The 13,116-nt window shown below is 44.7% G+C and overlaps 1 protein-coding gene across 3 annotated transcripts in view; it reads right to left on the bottom strand.

The window, feature by feature from the left end:
• Window positions 1–13,116, bottom strand: part of LOC146198100 (uncharacterized) — a 65,329-nt gene that overhangs the window by 12,390 nt on the left and 39,823 nt on the right. For 2 of the 3 annotated variants that reach the window (XM_084593422.1, XM_084593423.1), the window contains exons 8-9: window positions 7,678–7,836; window positions 2,808–3,047 (exon numbers count right to left, since the gene is read on the bottom strand). The exons of the other annotated variant lie outside the window; for it this stretch is intronic. In XM_084593422.1, coding sequence (XP_084449548.1) covers window positions 2,808–3,047; window positions 7,678–7,836 — 399 coding nt within the window. The remainder of the gene's footprint in view (window positions 1–2,807; window positions 3,048–7,677; window positions 7,837–13,116) is intronic. 3 annotated transcript variants of the gene reach the window in all.

Here is a 13,116-nt window from a genome sequence, read left to right as displayed (position 1 = left end):
TCGTCATCTTGCAGGATGTAGCGCCGGAATGCAAGCCAGCAGCAACGTAGGCACGTCCGGAATCGTGAGGATAGCAGCAGCACGACTTGCAAACGCGAACAAAGAAAGCTCCGAGGATGCGGGAAAGTTCGCCACTGACGCGTTCGTTGTTCGGAGGCTACCTTCCCTTCGCCCAAACTTGAAACCAGTTCTGACCGGTGTTGCTTCTTTCTCGAAGCGCAATAGGTCCGGAGCTGCTCGAACGTCTTTGATCACATGGTAGGCAGCTGCCGAATAGGAGCGCTGCAAAGAGAGGCTGGCCGATGGCGCGGATTTTAAAGGCTACTCACGCTACTCCGGGCGACGGCTGCGCATGCGTACAGGAGGGTCCCTCGTGGAAGCTGCTGTAGAGAGCCCCTCCTGCGTTTTACGGAAGCGTGGCATCGGCGCAGAAGCAGCAGAAGCACCCTAGCGGGCGCGTGATGACGTATGCGCTGTGTGAGACCTTGGGGAACGGAGCCGTCGCCAATCCCCCTCCCATCTGACAACGGCATGCGCTAGAAGTATTGCGGCCCGGCAGCGTGGGCTGCCCGGAGAGAACTCGGAGCCGGCACAAAGGCCCGCCCGTTGGCGGGCGTTTGGCGACCGATCGCGCGCGCTGAGTTCGCTATATTCGATGTGTAGTTCGTTATAAAAAATACATTTTATATGCATAATGCTAGCGGAAATTCGAGTGTTCAATATAAAACATAATTCACTCTATCCGAGTTCGTTATATTCGGGATTGACTGTACTGCCACACCTGCTTACGCGCCTAATTCTGCCAATTCCTGCAGCTGCTCTTCGGATCTAAGATGACCTTTCAAAATGTTTACTGTTATATTCTCCTTCACACTTGAGCACAATGTGCTTTGCCCCAAAGGCCAATGAAAAATAAATATAAAGTCGTGCCAAATGCAAGTCCAAGGCACAATGGAACCATCCAATGCCTACTGAAAGCGGGATTCCTGCAGCAAATGAGTTCCGCCGACACCTTGAGAAGCTTGCTTTTCTATACACTTAAGAAAGATGGCATGTCAAGTGTTTTAGCCTTGGTGACAACACACCTTTTATAGAAAACTGGCACCTTTCGAAGGCAGGTGCAAAAAATTATAAAGTTTCAAGTACTAATGCATAGCATTCGTTCTTAGGGCTTCCTCTAGTGATACTGAGCTGCCCACGAAGTGAAACAAAGCTTTATACATGTGTTAGCACATGTAACTAGTGCACTGACATATTCAACAAATTCAAGAAATAATAGCATCGTCTCAACAGAAAGAGTGAGGAAAGTTTTAACTCTGAGGCATGTTAGTAATATTATGGCCGCATCTGCGCATTTGGAGTATGAGGTAAATCATTTAATGCCTCCGGTACGATGGTGCAGATTCTTCTTGCACCCTTTCAAGAATATAAACTTTTTCCACTAGAGAATATAGGCAGAATTAGTCTGATCATGCAGCACAAAGGCAAAAGTAATAGAGAGTTTTGCCAAAGAAAAATTAAACTCATTAAAATCATGTTTAACCTCAGGAGTTGGAGGTGTGCGGCTGAAGGAACTCTCTCCAGATGCCGTATTCTCCAATATTAAATGAGGAAATACTGAAAGTTAGCTTGCACGAATGAGGCACTGCTCTCTGGTCAGAGACCATTCTCACCGAAAACAGCTGTTATAGGCTAGGCTTGGCTGTCATCTGATGTTACTAATTAAAACAAAGCTACCCGACTGTGTTAGCGATGACTTACAACAATCATTTACTGTATTTAACCGCATAACAAATGTACTCGTATAATGAAAGAATCACCTACTTAGGGTGACAAAAAGTCCTCAATCGAATTGTTGGCTGCAACTTTTAGCCCTGGAGACTATCGACAGTATTCTGGTAAATAAAGAACTGAATTGAACTGAAATTATTTTGGTACATGCTCTGCAGCTTTCAATAGTGACTGCTAAAGGAGCCTTTTTCTCAAATGCCAAAACTACTACGCAATAATATAAAATGCCACCTGTCAAATACCAAGATTGCTATATCTCTCCCTGCAGCACAAACAGGCAAGAAAATGTTCCGTACAAAAACCAAGCCTCACCGCAAATAATTACTATCTTCGATCTGACCTACTGAAGTTTGTAGAAACGTGGTTGGTCTTTGCGATGAAAGTTGAGAGTTACTACTCTAGTTTTTCTCTAAACAGCATTATGGACTACTGCATGTTATATGTGACGGTTTAAGATAATTAAAGTTCCTTGCAATCAAGTTCCTTGCAATCCTCCCTATGAAACCATGCTAAAGGGTTTATTTTGTTTTACCCTTCAGATTGGCTGTATACCAGTCCATTAGTCCAGTTTTTACTGCAGCCCTGAATTTCCCGAGATTTTCTAAAAAAAAAAAAGAGTCAAATATTGAAGCAAACACAGCCATCGATGACAAATGCTGCGATGCAGCAGAAAGAAAAGCACTAGCCAGGAAAAAGCCAAGCAGGCTACTTCTGAGTGTCCAAAAAAAAAGTAGCTCCGAAACCTAGGAATTGCAACAGTGGCCACTGGCAAAATGCAACAATAATTACCCTTTGCAAGCTGGGTGCTCTGTTTATTCTCTCCGTGAATTCTTTTCAGACTCTAATTGGCTCAGGAAACAAATGTTTGCCCACGACACAGAGAGAGAGAGAGTGACAAATAGTGCATTGCAGATTAAAAATGGGCGGCTGCCATGAGTCTGGCAGTGTCTGGTGCCACTCTCCCTCCTCCTCGCATCCCATGCTAGTTGTTAGTGCTGAAGCAAAACCCCTCTTACGGGACGCCCGCATATCTTGCAATGCCAGGCTCAACCCTGATGGCAGCCTGGAGGTGGTGTGCAGCCCCTTTCCACATGGGTGTGGGCTGCTGCTGCTGCTTATAGCGCAGCTTTGGTGGCAGCCCAGCTTGCAGGCGCTCTGCCGCCATTTCCCTTTTCCAGCGCAGCTTTGCTGGCAGCGTGAACGGAAACGGCATGGTCAGCAGTGACGAAAGCTGCTGTTGGTCACCACCACTCGCCCTGCAAAGAGAGCACCAAAGGAAGGCCTGGCAGAAATGCAACGTGTGCACAATGTAACACCTTCTTCCTCTGCAGCAAAAAGATATATACAATGGGGCAATAGCCAAGGACTCATTTTCTAGGTCACACAGATCATGAGTCCAGGGACTCCTGCTTATGCCAATCTCCTCCTGCAAAGCCATCTGCGTGAACATTTATTAGTTCCTACAATGAAAACATGCTCTGCTTCAGAACCGTAACCATAAACGATAGCGCTGCAAAACAGCTTCCAAATGTTTAATCTAAGCACGGAGGCCAATCATTGTCATCATCATCAGCCTGACTATACCCACTGCAGGGCGAAAGCTTCTCCCATATTTCTCCAATTAACCCGGCTCTGTGCTAGCTGCATCCACTTCACCCCTGCGTTCTTAACCTCATCTGCCCATCTAACTTTCTGCCGCCCCCTGCTACACTTTCCTTCCCTTGGAATCCAGTTTGTTGCCCTAAGCGACCATCGGTTATCCTCTCTTCGCACTACATGTCCTGCCCATGTCCATTTCTTCTCAATTACTGCTAGAATGTCTGTATAACTTGAGTTATTTCTCTGACCCACTCTGCACGCTTCCTATCTCTTAATGTTACCCCTACCATTTTTCGTTCCATAGCCCTCTGGGTTGTCCTCAACTTAGGTAGAACCCTTCTCGTTAACTTCCATGTTTCAGCACCATAGGTGAGTACAGGTAAGATGCAACAGTCATACTTTCTTTTTGAGCGATACCGGTAAGCTGCTAGCCATAACCTGCGAGTGCTTGCCAAATGCCCTCCATCCCAATCTTATTCTTCTTGTTATTTCCTTTTCATGGTCCGGATCTGCGGTTACTACCTGTCCTAAGTAGACATATTCGCCTACTACTTCCAGTGCTTCGCTACCTAACGTAAACTGCTGTTCTTTCCCGAGGATGTTGAACATTACCTTAGCCTTCTGCATATTGATTTTCAAGCCTACCTTTCTACTTTTCCTGCCTAGATCATTAATCATTATTTGCAGTTCATCCCCTGAGTTACTTAGCAAGGCAATGTCATCAGCAAATCGCAGATTACTCAGGTATTCTCCATCAACCCTTATCCCTAACTGCTCCCATTCCAAGTCGAATACTTCCTCTAAGCAAGCTGTGAATAGTACTAGGGAGATCGTGTCTCCTTGCCTAACACCTTCCTTTATGGGAATTTTGTTACTTTCTTTATGCAGAACTATGGTTGCTGTGCAGCCACTATATATATCTTCCAGCACTTTCACATACGGCTCGTCTACCCCGATTTTGCAATGCCTGCATCACCGCCGAGGTTTCTACTGAGCCAAATGTTTTCGTAATCAATAAATGCTATGTATAAGGGCTGGTTATATTACGAGCATTTTTCTATCACCTGGTTGATGGTATGGATATGATCGATAGTAGAGTATCGTTTCCGAAAACCTGCTTGATCCTTTGCTTGATTGCAGTCTAAGGTTGTCCTGATTCTATTAGCAATAACCTTAGTAAATACCTTATACGTAACAGACAGTAAGCTTATTAGTCTGTAATTTTTAAGGTCCTTAGCGTCCCCTTTCTTATGAATGACGATAATGTTTGCATTCTTCCATCGTTCCGGTACCGTCGATGACACCAGACACTGCGTATAAAGGGTGGCCAGTTTTTCTAGCACGATAACCCCCCCGTCCTTCAACAAATCTGTAGTTATATGATTCTCTCCAGCTGATTTCCCCCATTTCATATTTTCCAATGCTTTCTTGACCTCGTCCTTCGTCACTGGTGGAACGTCTGACTGTTCTTCCCTACCGCCAATCTCATTACGGTCCTGACTACTTTGGCTACTGTAGAGATCAGTACAGAACTACTCAGCGACTTCGACTATCTTGTCCATATTCGTGATGACGTTGCCCGCCTTGTCCCTTAGCGCATACATCTGGTTTTTGCATATGCCCAATTTCTTTATCGCTTTAAGGCTTGCCCCGTTCTTTACAGCATGCTCAATTTTTTCCATGTTATACTTCCGTATATCGGCCACCTTGCGCTTATTAACTTTGATATCTCGGCCAATTCTATCTGGTCTCTTGGATTGGAAGCTTTCATACTCTGGCGTTTCTTAATCAAATCTTTCGTCTCCTTAGACAGCTTACCGGTATCCTCTCTATCCTACCGCCTACTTCTACAGCACACTCAGTAATGATATCTCTGAAATTATTGTTCATTGCCATCCTCCCATCCTCCCAATGTCGCCATCCTCGGTTAGAGCTGAATATCTATTCTGTAGCAAGATCCTAAATTCTTCTGCCCTCCCCCTCACCGCTAATTCATTGATGGGTTTCTTTCTTACTAATCTGTTGCATTCCTTCTTCAGATTTAGGCTAATTCGGGACCTCACCATCCTGTGGCCACTACATCGCACTTTCTCGATTACCTCTACATCTTGCATAATGGCGAGGGTTGAACACAGTATGAAGTCAATTTCATTTTTAGTCTCCCCGTTAGGACTTTTCCATGTCCATTTCCGGTTCTTCCGTTTGCTGAAGAAGGTATTTATGATTCTTAACTTATTAGGCTCTGCAAACTCAACTAGTAACTCCTCCCTGCTATTCCTAGAACCAATGCCATAGTCACCTACTGCCTGGTCTCCTGCCTGCTTTTTCCCTACCTTGGCATTGAAGTCGCCCATTAGTACAGTATACTGCGTCTTTACTTTTCGCACTGCCAATTCTACATCTTCGTAGAAACTTTCAACTGCCTGATCATTATAACTACATGTAGGTGCATAGGCCTGTACAACCTTTAGTTTATACCGCTTATTAGGCCTAATTACGATGCCTGCCATCCTCTCATTAATACTATAGATTTCATCTATATTTCCCGCCATATACTTATTGACAAGGAAACCTACTCCTAGTTCTCGCCTCTCCGGTAAACCTCGATAACACAGTACATGACCTTCCTTCAGTACAGTACATGCCTCATTCGGCCTCCTAATCTCACTAAGTCCTATGACATCCCACTTCACTCCCTCTAGTTCCTGTAACAGCACTGCTAAACTAGCTTCACTAGCTAGGGTTCTAGCATTAAATGTTGCCTGGGTCAGTTTCCAATGGCGGCCTGTCCAGCGGAGCCAGAAATTCTTGGCACCCCCTGCTGCGTCACTGTTCTCACCGCCGCCGTGGTTAGTTGTTCCGCAGCCGTTGATGACTTAGGGCCGGGGTTTTATTGGACTATTCATGGGAGGTATTGGCCAATTACTGCACCAGGGTGGCCAACTCCTGTTCTGATGAGGGAGTGCATTGCCGGAGGTGTTCACCGGCATCAGGTCGCACCCCAAACCTGTTTATGCAATTCCATCAACACGCGGTTTTTTTTTTCTTTTCTTTTGTTTTTTTTTCTGGTGGAGAATTGCAGGGCACCGAGATTTGAACCCCGGTCCTCTTGCATGCGAGGCAAATGTCCCACCGCTACGCCACTGCTGCACCCTTGATAACCTTGAAGTCAATACTTAGCATAAAAAGCTCACTTTAACTGAGCCGTATGAACGTGCGTGCGTGACCTAGGGATAACATGAATGCAAGGGTCTTGGCAGGCTGATTGTGATATCACCCTCCCATATGAAAGAAGAGCCTTGAGTTGGCAGCTCCTGCCAAACGTAATGCCAGGCAACCTTACGTCCAGTTAGCGCTCAGCCATGTCAGCTGCCAGCTACCACGTTCCAGTGCCATGCTCGTGATGCTTAACTCAACGCCAATGTCGCCGCCGGATTTTCGGTGAATGGGGCTTTTAAAAGTATGAGAGCCTAAATGGCCGACTTATTCCTTGGGCAAAATATCAAGAAGAGATTATAATATTCAGCTTTCCGTTCAACTTTTGGTACAGCAGCTTTCGTTGTAATGAAAATTTAAATTAGCTAATTCCTAGCACAATGCACCACTGTAAATTACAGTAAGGGAAGTCTACATATTAATCACTCCAATACTAAACAAGTCATCAAAACATCTGCGCATAACAAAGCATCTTTTCGAGGACAAACTGAAGGCATATCCCAGACGAGAGGTTATCAAAAAGCACCGCTGCACTATGAAGGCACACAGGGTTCACTGAACAACTGCAGTATATAAAATCAAAAATGTCACAAATTTGTTCAACACAAGAAGTAATTGCCCACCATTACATTTACACGAAACCAAATTCCACATGCCGAAAGCATTTCGCATGCATACTTTATCAACTTATAAACAATGAGATTCGCGTGGCCTTTGCGCATTTGCGTAACTTTTCTACCGCGTGCTACACGACTATAATACTGCCTGATACATGACTATGTATGAACGCTCATACGCAGTGCAACCACTTCGGAAACATAACCGTGAGGCTTCTCACAGTCTACGCCAATGACGGCAGAGAATTTTGATATGTGTTAGAAGCTGCCAAAGAAAAACACCCGGGGAAACTATGAAAACCATAGAATGGCTTTTGACATTAATGATGTCAAACTCAAGAAATAACAGTGTGAAACAAAGTACACGATTCAAGCAGCGCCATGCACAAAAAACAAGGGGAAAAAAAAAAGAAAAACAAGCACGTTGTTATTTATACCATAACAGGTATACTACCTTGCGTACTGCAGAGATGCAGCAGAGCTTTCTCGCATCCTGTCTGTAGCTGCCTCCTCTTCCAAGGCATACTGATGGTCCCAATGCACTTTCCTTGGTGTGCACCGACTGTTAGGCCATGGCACAAACTTGTTTGTGCATGGCACTGCATTTGGCACACTGCGGATGAAAGCCATGCTGCATTACATACGCTTAGGAGCAACAAGGCACGCAAACAAGTATTAAAGGGAATCTAGTCTGTTGATTATGCCATCACACAGCTAATAGTTATACTGTAAGAAATCGAATATATGGTGACTCAAAAGTAGTAAGAAAGTCAATTCTGAGTTTACTACTTTTTCACCTGAAGCACTGATACGTTGTGGTATGTTAAGTTTACATTGCGAACCTGCACACTGGCTGCAACGGTGCCACAGTGGAGGACCTCGGATTAATTTAAGCCGCCGCGGTTTCTTTAAGGTGCACCGATATTAAATAGCATATGCAGTCAGACTGCAGATGGTAAATAATTTAGTTTTTTTGTCGTACATTTTGGTTCGAGTTTTCTACAACTGAGTGGTGGTTGTGACAAGGAATGTGGACATCACACGAGCTACGCAAAAGCTTCAATGCAATAGATGCTTGTTCATTTGTTGTCATTATGACACTTGGGGAGGCTGTCAATGAGAAGTTGTTACTTGTTTTACAAGACCTGAAGGCTTCTAGCGCATCATAGCCATTATTTAATCACTGAAACTAAATTGTGAATGAACCATAAATGAACTCATTCTATTCATGGACGGTGGCAAACTTCCTGCAACTTTTGATGTTTTTAATGACTTATATGTCATCCCAAAGAAATATAAGTATTTTATGTCCCTGCCCCTAAGCATCACTTTCCTTAGCCTATACACTGATACTGATACTGATACCCCTGTCAAGCACGCAAGTTACCATCAAAACCTGCAATAATACGGACCAGCATATAATCTAAGGATAGCCAAAAGGTTTTCATCCGCGCGTAATGTGAATGAAGAAAGAAAGCATTGCATTGCATTACATTTTGAGACTACCATGCGAGGCAAACATGCTTTGCGCTTGAGCGTCCCACACCACTTCGCGCCAGGCGTCAAACAGGTCCAAGAACCTTCCAAGTGCAGCTTTCTCATGCAGACATGCTTTATCAGAGATTTTCAAGCATCTTGAGAAGAGCAACTTATTCAGCCCGACAATCGTGGAAGCCATACAACCCTCGGTTGTTGTAAATTAGTATATGCTGCGCCTAGCTCTGGTGGGATGGGAGCGTTGCTGGCCAGCATGCACTGTGTTCGTGCCAACTCGCACCAAGCACGGTGCAAAGGTGCATGCAACCAAGAAGTGTTCTCGGATTCGGGATTTTCGCAATCATCATCGTCCAATGTATCATCTTCCAAGAGCTCCTTGCTAGGGACACCTTTTTGTGGTGCCAAACCAAAATAATCAAAGTAGTCAATCACTAGATCTATCTAGTGATTGACTACTTCGATTATTTATAATAGATAGATCCTTCTATTAAAGGAGGCTGACAGCGCTGAATATTAGAAGCGCTGAAGTGCGAATTTAGGCCGAAAATTATTCACATCTGCATATAGTACGAGGAAGAAATCTGACATTACAGAATCTGGAAAAAAACCTTTGAATTAAGTGAACTTACAGAAGCATGCTTCAGTGCCTCAAGTTGTGCGTTAGGCATGCAGTACTAAGCGAAAAAGAGTGGACTTGTAAAAAAAAAAATTAAAATGGAAATAGAAAATATGGCAGAGGTGCAAGTGAAGTCGGTGCACTTGCCCAGGTGGGGCAGAGGGGGTGCCACTGCAGCACGGTGCAACCAGGTTGCGGAACGCATTTAGACAACTTTGCTAGGCTCTGAACCTCCGGCTCTGAAGCTGGGCAGAGGCTAGTAGAGTTCTGTCAAGAAAACAACCTGACCATAGCGAATACTCATTTTCAACAGCACAAGAGGCGCCTGTACACATGGATTTCACCGGACGGTCTGTACAGGAATCAGATCGATTATATTATTTGCCGGCAGAGATGGAGAAGCGCTATACAAGCAGTAAAAACAAGGCCTGGGGCCGATTGTGGCACCGATCATCAGCTTCTTGTTGCCAAAATTGAGCTTCGATTGAGGAAAACGCAGAAAACTAGAAGGCCTTTCAGGTATGATTTGGATCAGATTCCATTAGAATATGCTGTGGAAGTGAGGAATCGATTTCAAGAATTAGATCTAGAAGACAAAGAGCCCAAAGAGATGTGGAGTGATGTTCGTGATATAGTACAAGAAGTTGCTACTAAGGTAGTTCCAAAGCAAAAGAAATGCAAAAAAGCAAACTGGTTATCTGAAGAGGCTTTGCAAATAGCTGAGGAAAGGAGGATGGCAAAAGGTATGGGGGAAAGAGAAAGATACAAGGTTCTCAATGCGGATTTTCAGAAAATAGCAAGGAGAGATAAGAATGCCTTCCTGAACATACAGTGCCAAGCAGTTGAGGACAACAGCCAATTAAGGAACACAAGAGTTCTGTATAAGACAATCAAAGATATCAAAGGAAGCTTCTGTGCTAAGATGGGCGTGATAAAGGACAAACGAGGCAAGGACCTCACTGAAGCCTCAGAGATAAAGAAGAGGTGGCAGGAATACACAGAAGAACTGTACAAGAAGGACCCGGATGTGCAAACCCAACATAGGACGGTTGTGATTACTGATCTCGAGCCGGGCATCCTGAAGAGTGAAGTTGAATGGGCCTTAGCCAGCCTTGCTAAGAACAAAGCTAGTGGAATTGATGGTATTCCAGCTGAGTTGCTTCAAAACCTCAACCACGACGCTGTTAACACACTGCATACATTATGTCAAAAGATTTGGACAACCCTGCAGTGGCCACAGGATTGGAGGAGGTCAGTTTACATCCCCATTCCAAAGAAAGGCAGTGCCAAAGATTGTTCCAACTACCGCACGATCGCGCTTATTTCGCATGCTAGCAAGGTGATGTTAAAAATCCTGCAAGGTAGGCTGCAGCAGTATGTGGATCGGGAGCTTCCGGACGTGCAAGCTGGGTTTCGCAAGGGCAGAGGAACTAGAGACCAAATTGCCAACCTTCGCTGGATCATGGAAAAAGCAAGAGAGTTCCAGAAACCCATTTACTTCTGCTTTATTGATAATGCGAAAGCGTTTGACTGCGTAGATCACAGCAGATTGTGGCAAGCTCTCCAAGAGATGGGAGTTCCAATTCACCTCATCTGTCTCCTCAGGAACCTTTATGAAGGGCAAGAGGCCACAGTCAGAACTGGGCATGGTCTTACTGATTGGTTTCCGATTGAGAAAGGGGTGAGGCAAGGCTGCATACTGTCGCCCTGCCTATTTAACCTATATTCAGAGTGCATCATAAGAAAGGCCGGTCTGGACGAGTCTTCAGCTGGAGTGAAGATTGCTGGAAAACGTATCAACAACCTTAGATATGCGGATGATACCACTTTAATGGCAGAAAGTGAAGTGGAACTCAAGAGACTTCTGATGCGCGTACAAGAAGAGAGTGAGAAGTTTGGGCTTAAACTGAACATTAAAAAGACGAAGATCATGGCGTCTTGCCCTATCAAGTCCTGGAGCATCAATGGACAAGAAGTGGAAGCTGTGACAGATTTTCTGTTCTTGGGCGCCAAGATTACCTCGGAAGGAGACTGCAGCCATGAAATTAGGAGACGCCTGCTTCTGGGAAAGAGAGCAATGGTTAGCCTTGACCGCCTAGTAAAGAGCAGAGACATTAGTCTGCCAACCAAGATCCGTATAACCCGTGCTATGGTCTTTCCAGTTGTGATGTATGGATGCGAGAGTTGGACTGTGAAAAAGGCTGACCGCCGAAGAATTGACGCGTTTGAATTGTGGTGCTGGCGAAGACTCTTAAGAGTTCCTTGGACTGCCAGAAGATCAAATCAGTCGATATTGTCGACCATAAACCCTGACTGCTCATTGGAGGGTCAAATTCTAAAGTTAAAGCTCAGCTACTTTGGTCATCTGATGAGAAGAGAGGAGTCGCTGGAGAAAGATTTGATGTTGGGAAAGGTTGAGGGTCGCCGGAGAAGGGGTAGGCAGCGAACGCGATGGTTAGATGGCATTCTCGAGGCATTGCAGATGAAGCTATGTGATGTTAAGAAGATAGTGAGAGACCGGAAAGCGTGGCGTGACATGGTCCATAGGGTCACGAAGAGTCAGACACGACTGAACGCCTGAACTGAACTGAACCTCCGGATTAGTGCTTTCATACTAAAATGAACAGAATGTATGAAAAAATAGATCAGAACAAAAAACCTGTTAATTAAAAGATTAAAAACGCAGCATCTGGCAGTGGGGCAGAAAGCAGCTCGATGGAAACGAGTTCTCAGTTCTCTGATTAAAACTCCACACCGACCCCACAGATGTTTCAAGACACACCGATCAGTGTTCAACGTTGTCAACATGTGTTGTCCTCGCTAATAGTTGGCCCACAAACACAAGCATGATGAAAGCTGTGTTACCACATTATGCCTAGAGACTGAAGTTTCACACATAATTATTGTTTCTTTGAGGTGGTTTGCCTCATGCGTAATATAAATTATTCAAGCCTGCTTAATAGCTAAAATAAGCCTGCACGTTTTTGTTTTTTTTTTTTTGTATCTGAAGTCGATGCCAGGAAGTCGCTTAACGGGACACTAAAGAAAGCTCTAACGCAATAGTTGCATAAGAAAATCTAACATTATGGCATTTCTTGACTTTCAAGAATGCCCAAGTACCAACGAGGCAACAGTGTCTGCAGCAAGCAAAGCTACAGGTGCGACTGCTGATGTCCCCGAGCAACCATCACACCTGATGAGTAAATATTGCTACATAATACAAGCATGTTTAATTAGTAGCAAAGAGGCAACCATGCATTGTGGCAGAAAATAAACAGATGAAAGCACAGGGCCTGTTCTGTGCTACTATTTCTTAAATTGCTTTTAGCTTGCACGCCTGACATGGGTACTAAACACTAGAGTGAGGCAAGGTGAGCACATCTACATGCATGCACAGTTGCAAACTTTTCTTGTCACAAATGTGCACAAAACCACACACACACATCAAAAAGGTAACAGCCACTTACCCAAACAGCATGATGGATTATCATCAGCGCTAGCTGGTTCGCAAAATGGTTAACACAATGATGATGCCACGAATGATGCTATGCCGATCGCGTTCTGTTATCTGGAGGGCTACAGTATGGCACGAGATGTGTGGGCATTGAGTTGGAGGATCTTAATCGTGCAGCACGTTTGCTGACAGCGGCGCCTTGAAAGCATCAGTCTTCTGAGTGACCTGCTCAAAGCTTGTGGCTCTGACTGCTCGCTTACATGCAGAGTTCAGAGTCACACAGCCAGACTGCAGGCGAATGACAGGAATTGGTAGAAGTTATATAG

This window comes from Amblyomma maculatum, chromosome 2, assembly GCF_055883805.1.
Source record: "Amblyomma maculatum isolate TAMU_Amacu chromosome 2, ASM5588380v1, whole genome shotgun sequence".
NCBI lineage: Eukaryota > Metazoa > Arthropoda > Arachnida > Ixodida > Ixodidae > Amblyomma > Amblyomma maculatum.
This window is presented reverse-complemented; position numbering and strand designations above follow the sequence as displayed.